We start from the raw sequence: 9,350 nt of genomic DNA on the forward strand, positions 1-9,350 counted from the left end.
TCATTTATTTGTTAATTGCAGATACCTTTTGAAAGATTGCTTTACTACTTTGTCTTTCTTGACCGATTTGTATGATCTTTCATTTATTCTGGCATGTTGAAGAGTTTGTTGTGTGATTTTGGTTAATGCAGTGTTGAGGTGTACAATTTGATTTGTATTTTAGGAAATAAATCCTCACAAATCAATTCTTTTTACTAACAAGTGTCTTGGTGTTGAGGACCAGTGCGTCTTTGAGCCTACGTTCAATACAAGTCGAATACTCAAGTTCTGTTAAATTCTGATATTCTAAGACTCGTCATTTTGGAATTGGTGACTTGTAATGGAGTACATTTTGCAGTAAGGTATCAATAATTTTACTTAAGTATGATTTTCAGGTACTTTTTACACCTCTGGAAAATCCTACTTGGTAGTTTGAGCAGCAGCTATGCTTTCAGGCACTCCTGAATTGCTAACCTGCTCATCCTGTCACAGAGGAGCTTCACCTGTGCCACCTGTAGTCATGAACTTACTGTTTCTGTCACTACCCACAGCACAATGGGTCAGGATTGTGACCTAAAGGGAGCTGTACAGATATGCTATAGAATAATATGTATATATTAACTATCTCTATATGTATATCAGTTGCTTACAGTCACTCAAACAGGGTCAAGGTCAGAGCATGGTGAAACATCTGAATTTCTTTTGTCCAAAAATGTTACTTACACGTCCATGCCTAGGGACTCAAGACCCATTTTGACATGCATCTGTCCATCCGTGTGTATATGCGATCATCCAACATTCTGTGTACATTGATATCTCAAGTGGTTGAATGTTTGTAGGATTGATATTTATTTAGCAGATGAATAAATTTGATTGTGGGATCAATCCAAAAAGGTCAAAGTCCACACAAGTGAAATCTCTTAAACGCTTGCATTTGAGGTATGTCTTTAGGTAGTACTTGCATACAAAATTGGTCCCAAGAAGGACAAGACTTGATGGAAGAGGAAGAGGAGGCATCCCCACTGACATCTACATAAAAATATAACTGAAGTCCTCAAAATCTGACAAATGTAATGCTTTTATTATAATTTTATTAACAAACCTAATTGAATATAAAAGTATAAATGTTTCACATATTAAAAATCCACAATTGTCATAGTAAAAAAATGAAAGAAATAAAGTATATTGAAATGCACAAAACCTAAACAGATTCTACTGAAAGCTTTAAAGTCAGTATGCTTTGTAAAGCAGCTCTGTATAATAATTAATTAACACTTGTGATGATCTTCAAATAATAAAGAAATTGTTCAAAGTAAATATGCTACACAGACTCCATATGACAAAAGTATTTGGACACCTGAATATTCCATCCCTATGTGGTTCTTCCCAAAACTGTTACCACAAAGATGGAGGTACAACATTGTATTGGAGGTCTCTGGATGCATAAACTAGGAGACTTATAACAATGCTGCAACCTCTCTGCTGTGCACAAAGACAGCTCCATGAAGATATGGTTTACATTGGGTTTACATGGGAAGATCCTGAGTGGCCTGCTATAGAGCTTTGAACTCAACCCCACTGAACACCTTTGGGATAAATTTGGTAATATGCTGTCTGCACCCCAGGCCTCCTCACATCACCTACATCAGTACCTGACATCAGTACTAACATCCTTATGGCTGAATGAGCACAAATCTCCATAAGCACATTCCAACATCTATTTGACCCTCGTGCCAGAAGAGTGGAGGTTACATTATAACAGTAAATGGGAACTAAATGTGGAATGGGATGTTCAAAAAGCACCATCTTCAATGGTCAGGTGTCCACAAACCTTTGTCTGTATCATCCATACCATCTTTGTAAGTGTATACCTTTGGCATAAAACAGTTTTAGAGAGGGAGCTGAAAGCAAAACTGAAGCACTGAGAAGAATAAATGAAAGGAGAAAATTCTAGAAATCAATTATCCACCCACATCCAGTGAAATGTCACTCACTACAAATAAAACTCTGTAAATGTAAGTGTAAGATTTACCACAGAGCATCTCATGATGGCGAACATGGAAATGTGCTAAATGTAAAAAAAAAAAAAAAATTTTATATATCCTCTGCCTCACTGAAAGACAGAAATGTAACACCCTGAGAAACACTTTGTGTGAATATACTAAGAATATAAAAACCCTATGCAAAGTGATGACTGTATAAATTGGTATAATTCAATTACATTGAAAAGGCGTACACTGTAACACTGTAAAAAAGACTATTTAAAGTTACATAAGGAACTTTAAGGAACATGGAGTGTTTAGCATTTAAAGTTATTAGTTTCTTAAAAAGTAATAAAATTGCATTATAACCTGCTGAGCTTTTCAGCATTCAGTCAGTATTAAGACAATATTTCATTAATTAACTTCTAAAGGAAAGCAAATAAATACAAAAATGTTCTCACTTTGAGGAGAAAATAATAACATTGCATTGTGCTTAACATTAGGAGATGACAGTGTGATGGTGTTTCAGTTCTCATATTCGAGATCAGCAGGTTCCATGAGGAAAACATGTCTCCACACATCAACACATGCGTTCGAGTCTGTGCTGGCTTACTCGATGAATGCTTGATCGATGAGTGTTCTGGTCTGGTCATTGCTTCTTGAACCCTCTGGCATGTTTTTGTGTGCACTTCTCACATGTTCATATGGTTCAGCAGACTGGAACAAGTGGGCAAGTAGACATGCTGAACGCGATCGATCTCTGAACGACACACCGGACACCACTGAGGAGAGACATTATTATACATTTACATTTATGGCATTTGGCAGACCCCCTTATACAAAGCGGATTTACAACTGAGCAGGGGAGAGTGTTACGGGCCTTGCTCAAGATGTAATTCAAATCTACATCATAATAATATTGCAATAATAAATGATTAGGAAAACATATAAAGGTTTAAGGCTTGGTACCTTAAAACCATAGAATGTTTGTGTAACCCTGGTTTCTGCCATCTGGCTGTCAACCTTGACACATTACAGTAAATTAAATAAGCAGACGGTCACACGTTCAGAGTTTGTTAACCTCAAGTTACCAATAATCTGTGCCTCAGTGCAGAAATTCCCGATCTTTCACATACAGAGCATGTAAAAGGTAACCAACGGTTAAGCAAACCTTATTGTGTGTGTGTGTGTGTGTGTGTGTGTGTGTGTGTACTCAGTAAGGCACTTTCACTGATTACTACATGCCTGTGAACATCTATTTACCTAACTGACTGATAAAACCTACTGGATTGTAGAGCAGGTCTGTTTACGGGGTCATCAGTTCATTACTGTGTGTGTCGAGTCAAACCGCTAAGAAATTTAAATAAAAATACAACTTTTTTCCTCTCTTGGTTTGATGCAGCACTTAAAAACATCTAGAATTTAGAGCATGTGTAATTCTATGTAATGCTATTTGATGCTATATTAAAATATTATTTTTTTTCAAATAATTAAGAATTAAGAAAATTAAATAATTATTTTCATTCACCTGAAGCTGGCCAGCACAGAGTTTACAGCAGACCATGTGACCACAAGAGCAGAAGGCCGTATTGATCTCCTTATCACAGCACAGCACACAAGTTAGAGCCTCCTGTAGTCTCTGGAGTTTGTTCTGTAGTGCACGAGTCTCCCTGCAGCCTTCACACGAGCCTTCCTCCTCCTCTTCCTCTGTAGACATTCGCCTCGCTGGAGAAAGAGCAGAGGACTTGAACAGGGTGCGTCGAGCTCGGTCATACGCCTCCTTGGATGTGCGCTGGACATCGAAGATATACTTTTTTCCCACATCAACACTTTCACTGAGGAACAGGGAGGCCAGGTGAGCCTTAAAATCCCGACTGTACTGCATCATCACGCTGCTGGTCACAGTGTCGCACCTAAACGGGTCAAATCAAGTGATCTCAATAAAAGATAAACAGCATGATACTGACACACGGCTTTATTTAGAGGGTTTAGGATGAACCTGTTACACCACTAAAATTTCACTGCTATGAATGTTATACAAAGCAGCACATACTTTGAAATATGACACATAAGAATTTCAAAAACAGGGTGGTCATATATCTGATAAACGCTTCCTTTTTTAATGAGCAAAACACAACATGGCAAAAAAACTATGATCTTAATTATTTATTTTGTAATTCAGTAACCCCCTGCTTTACCACAGTTCGAATCTTGTGCCCCGGTTTATCACCGAATTGCATTTGCCACATAACACATTTTTTTTGCCTGATTTACCCGGTCTCTCGCGGACAGCACAATAGACCAAAAAATTTATAGGAAATCGTTTAAATGTTGAAATAATGAAATTTAATAATACAATTATAATGATCAATTATGAAATGAAGTTAAATGTTAATACAGTACAATACGGTATACATAAAATTGCGTTTTTGGGTCGGCGTCCGTTGAACGCGGTTTTACGTTTATTGCGGGCGGGTTTGGAACGTAACCACGGCGATAAATGGAGGATTACTGTAATGTGATGAAGTGGAAGTGGTAGCTCAGTGGTTAAGATGTTGGATCTCTGATTGGAAAAGTTCAAAACCCAGCGCAATCAAATTACCGATACCGGGCCCTTTACCAAGGCCCTTAACTGCTCAGTTGTATAAATAAGATAACTGCAAGTCTCTCTGGATAAGGGGGTCTGCCAAATGCCATAAAATGGAACAAATAAAAATGTGAGAGGCAGTGGCGTTTCTGGCTGCAAAGTTTTGAGGACCAGCTGAACTCAACTATTGAAAGATATTCTTAGGTAATATATAAGACTTTAAAAATACAAATAAGATCGAATTTAATCTCTAATATATTTGGGCTTTATATTTGAAAACTATTATATTTGAAAACTATATACTAAATATATTGGGTTTTTTATGACTTAATAATCACACTCTTAAAATCACTTAAATGAGGATGGGTTCCCCTTTTGAGTCCGGTTCCTCTCAAGATTTCTTCCTCCTGCCACCTAAGGGAGTTTTTTCCTTGCTACAGTCACCCCTGGTTTGTTGATCAGGCGATTAATACACATAATTCACTTATTTTAAAATTTGTGCAAAATATAAAAAAAAAGTAATAAACGTTTATAGCCATGATGTCGTAATGGTGATGGTTTCATACTGATAACATGAGAGTTATGAAAATGGCTGTGTTGACTTTATAATTGTGTGTAATGTAAAATTAAGCAGAACTGACAACTTGTCTGAACAGGAAATATGAAGGTAGGTCCTGTATTACTGATATTTTAGTATTAACAGGAAAAAAGCACATTGTTCTTCACGGTTAGGAAAAATGAAGAGTGATGTCACCTGTAGAAGGCGTGGATCTCAGTTATGGCTCGGTAAAGTCCACTAGCAGCGTTGGTGCTGATAAATTTGAACAGGAGTACAAGGTTTTCTCCACTGTTCTTGGTGATAGTCACGTACACATTCTTCCCAGACTGTGTGGCCATCTGAATGGTTGGATATATAAATCTGCAAGGAATTAAAAAACATCAAATTCGTATGTACAGTACGGATGCATATTAGCTGATACATGACGATCTGTTTCTCATCGGCTTTACCTGTTAACAGGTGTGAAGTCTTGTTTGCAGATGAACAGCCCCTTGGGACCCACCCCAATGCCTACTTTATGTCCTTCAGCATCCCGTGCCCAGTGCCACTCGACGCCGTAGTTCTCCAGAGTTGAGACTAACTGCAGGGCTTGGTACTCCGCTGAAGCCTGACCCATGCCATGGAGCTCTTTGTGCCTCGCAATGATGCTACCAAAGCAGAACTTTAAATTTAAATTCACACAGGCAGCACAAATTCAAACACATTATTATTGTATTGAATCAAATGTCTGATGCTGTGAGACACTGCACCACCATGTCACCCACAAATCAATTTTATTGACATAAAAATAAAAAACAAAGCTGTAGTATACAGTGTATTTCTGTTCCTGCTGTCGTTCTAACAGAACCTGTTATTTAACCTGAGCAGAGTAAAATGGTTTGTGCGAGTTTAGACAGTAATGATTGGTGTGGTTTGTTCGACCTGATCTTTACCTGTTCATGGTCCTTGGGTCAGATTCCTGTCCACAGATTTGTGTATAGAAATATTTGGCTGTGTTCTGATTGTAATCGCCAGATTCCGCCTGGGACAAAAGGGCACAAAGTTCCAGCACCTGCTCCGAGTCCAGTCTCAGGCTTCCTCGAACAAGATCTTCCTTCACATGCATCAGGAACAAATGGCTTCAAGGAAATAGTGCATTATATGATTAGAATTAAATAACAGGCTAACAAAACTTTTGTTTGAAAATCCTAGATAGAGAAAGAGAGATAGAGTGAGAGAGAGTGAGAGTTAGTTTTCACAGGCAACACACACACACACACACACACACACACACACACACACACACACACACACACACAGTAATTTTATAATAATGTTATAAATAATACATTTTACTGGTGTAAAATGTGGACTGCATTAGATTTTACCAGCAAAATAAAAAAAGTTAAGAGCTCAGTGATAGTTCAGAAGGTTATTAGTACAAATCCAAGCACCACCAGGCCCTTAACCCTCTGTGAATGATGTAATTGTAAGTTACACTGCATAAGGGCTGTAAATGTAATGCAGTCCAACTTTATTTCTGTATTATACTCTGAGATACATTTTACTTATTAGAAATCAAATTATTTACAAGACAATGTAACAGTTCAAACGATTAGAAACGATGCTCTTAATATTATAAAAATCAATATTGCTGCATGCCGTTAGACCAGCAGTACACAGATATTTAATATCGAGGTGAATATATAGACTGCCTTACAGTGAGAGAGTCAATTAAACTGATCCACAATAAAACTAATAAATACGCGTGTCACATTTCCAAACCAAAATAGAAAGGAACATTAGAGAAGTTGCACATGAGAGAACATTAGAGGTTACATCGGGTTAGTTAGGGGTCACAGTGTCTCTGTGTCTGTGTGTGTGTGTGTGTGTGTGTGTGTGTGTGTGTGTGTGTGTGTGCTGTCACTGCACAATGTCAGCATATTCGCATTATTTCCATCATCGCAACCAAATTCTTCTTGATAATAATAAAACTTTCAGTCAATATTGTCACTTAATTTACTAAACCTGCTGCTAATCCAAATCTCAAGTGCACTTACTGACATGCAGATGAATCATGCATAAACAAAACATTGTATAAGTGAATAAAACAAACACTCTGACCATATTGTGATTCAGGTTCACCTTGTTTGCTCTTGCAGGATGAGGTGTGGTTCTACAAAGAACTTCACACGGAGCTTCAGTCTGCATAGAAACATGCTGTCCACTTGCTGAGAGATTCGGTTTCTTAGATTTAACCAAAGGCTTTCCCCCTTACTCCCAGTGAACTGCAGTCCAAAATAGTCCACCTCAATGATTCCAAGTCTCTCACACACCTGGAAAAAAACATGCAGGGAAATATTATGCGTTCAATGTATATCTTAATCTTCACACATCCATTTATTAGACAAGACCACCATTAGACAATTAGATCCTAAAAACCATAACACAATAAAGGGATGTCCATTTTACACTGTCCTGTAGCCCACATTGATAAAGAAAGGTTCGAGGATGATTAACACAAAGGAAAAGATCAAATAAACTTTCTTACTGTACACATTTACACAATAAGCAATAAGACAGATGTGAGTAATAAGATGGGCAGTAAGATCGCAACACTGTGTCTCCTGATACACTCGTGTCACATGACCAAATACCATTCAGCTACTCCACAGCTATAGCTACAGCGACCCCACAGCTACTCTGCAAGTACCTTTCGACTACCTTACAACTCCACCGCTACTCTACAACTACTTCGCAACTACCATGAAACGTATCCACTGCTACTCTACAACTACCATATAACTACACTACATCTACCCCACAACTAACCTACAACTACCAAACAACTACTCAACAACTACCATACAACTTCTCCACAACTACTCAAAAACTACCATACAGCTACTCAACAACAACCATAGCTGTTCTACAACTACTGTAGAAGTACCCCACAACTAAACTACATTTACACGACATCTAACATACAACTTCTCTACAACTAATCTACAACTACACTACATCTACTGCAAAACTATTGAAGAATGAACAACTACTATACAGTACCCTACAACTACTCTAAAACTACCATACAACTACACTACATATAACACACAGCTTCTTCACAACTATTATACAACTACCATACAGTTACTCTAAAACTACCATACAACTACCATTCAACTACTCTACAGTTACCATACAGCTGCTCTACAACCAGCTTACAACTACCTTACAATTACACTGCATCTACCTCACAACTATTCTACAACTACACTACATCTACCATACAACTACCTCACAACTACTCTAAAACTACCATACAACGTTCATACAACTTCTCCACAACTACCCTACATCTACCCCACAACTATTCTACAACTACCACACAACTTCTCTATGACAACCGTACAACTACCTTACAATTACCCTGCATCTACCATACAACTAATCTACAACCAAACTACAACTGGCATACAACTTCACTACATCTACTTTACAACTACAACTACAAACTACCAACTATCCTAAAATTTCAATGCAATTCAATTCATTTTTATTTGAATTGCGCTATTAACAATGGACATTGTCTCAAAACAGCTTTACACAGATAATGTGGAGAGAAGACAACCACCATACAACTAGCACACAACTACTCTACAACCTTACACATCTACCATCTACTGTACAACTCTAATACAACTACCCGAATCTACCATAAAACTACAATAGAACTACCATAGTTGTTAAAAGGTGCACATAAACAGATGTGAGATCCTGAACCTGTTATACCCTCTGTTGTATGTTTTTTTTATTTTTTGCCATGTATAAGAATGTGCTGTATGTGTTGATGGTAATCTGATCACTGTTATGTACACAGATGTATTTACATTACACACTTTTTCATTCTTTATGAATACATTTGTTTGAAGACTACAGAAATAAAAGGGTTGTCCTGAGTGCTGAGCATGTCCACAACACTTAACACCAAAGTTGCAGAATGAAATGGATAGAAATGAAGATCAGTGTTCCTGGTTGTTCTTTAGTTCTTTACCTTGTTTAGGCAGTCTTCTCCATTCGCTTTGGGATCAACCTCCACCTCCATAACCACTGAGTCAGGCCGAGCTACGTGACAGAACATGCTGCAGCTTCTCTACACTCCATTTGCAGTAACCTCATTTACAGTATGTTCTTCTACTGAAGCGCAGAGAGTTCAGGCCACGCCCTCTTCCTCTGGCACGGGACCAATCACTGTTTTGCTTCG

General features: G+C 37.9%; 1 protein-coding gene across 1 annotated transcript; it reads right to left on the reverse strand.

The window, feature by feature from the left end:
* Positions 1-1,048: 1,048 nt before the first annotated feature.
* Positions 1,049-9,275, reverse strand: mylipb (myosin regulatory light chain interacting protein b). Its single transcript, XM_046847286.1, has 7 exons — positions 9,141-9,275; positions 7,232-7,422; positions 6,040-6,225; positions 5,557-5,754; positions 5,303-5,467; positions 3,490-3,874; positions 1,049-2,743 (listed from the first exon to the last, which is right to left on the reverse strand). The coding sequence occupies exons 1-7, from the start codon at positions 9,225-9,227 to the stop codon at positions 2,654-2,656; spliced, it is 1,302 nt and encodes a 433-aa protein (XP_046703242.1). The 5' UTR covers positions 9,228-9,275; the 3' UTR covers positions 1,049-2,653.
* Between the last annotated feature and the right edge of the window lie 75 nt (positions 9,276-9,350).

This window comes from Silurus meridionalis, chromosome 4 (genome assembly GCF_014805685.1).
Source record: "Silurus meridionalis isolate SWU-2019-XX chromosome 4, ASM1480568v1, whole genome shotgun sequence".
NCBI classification, from domain to species: domain Eukaryota; kingdom Metazoa; phylum Chordata; class Actinopteri; order Siluriformes; family Siluridae; genus Silurus; species Silurus meridionalis.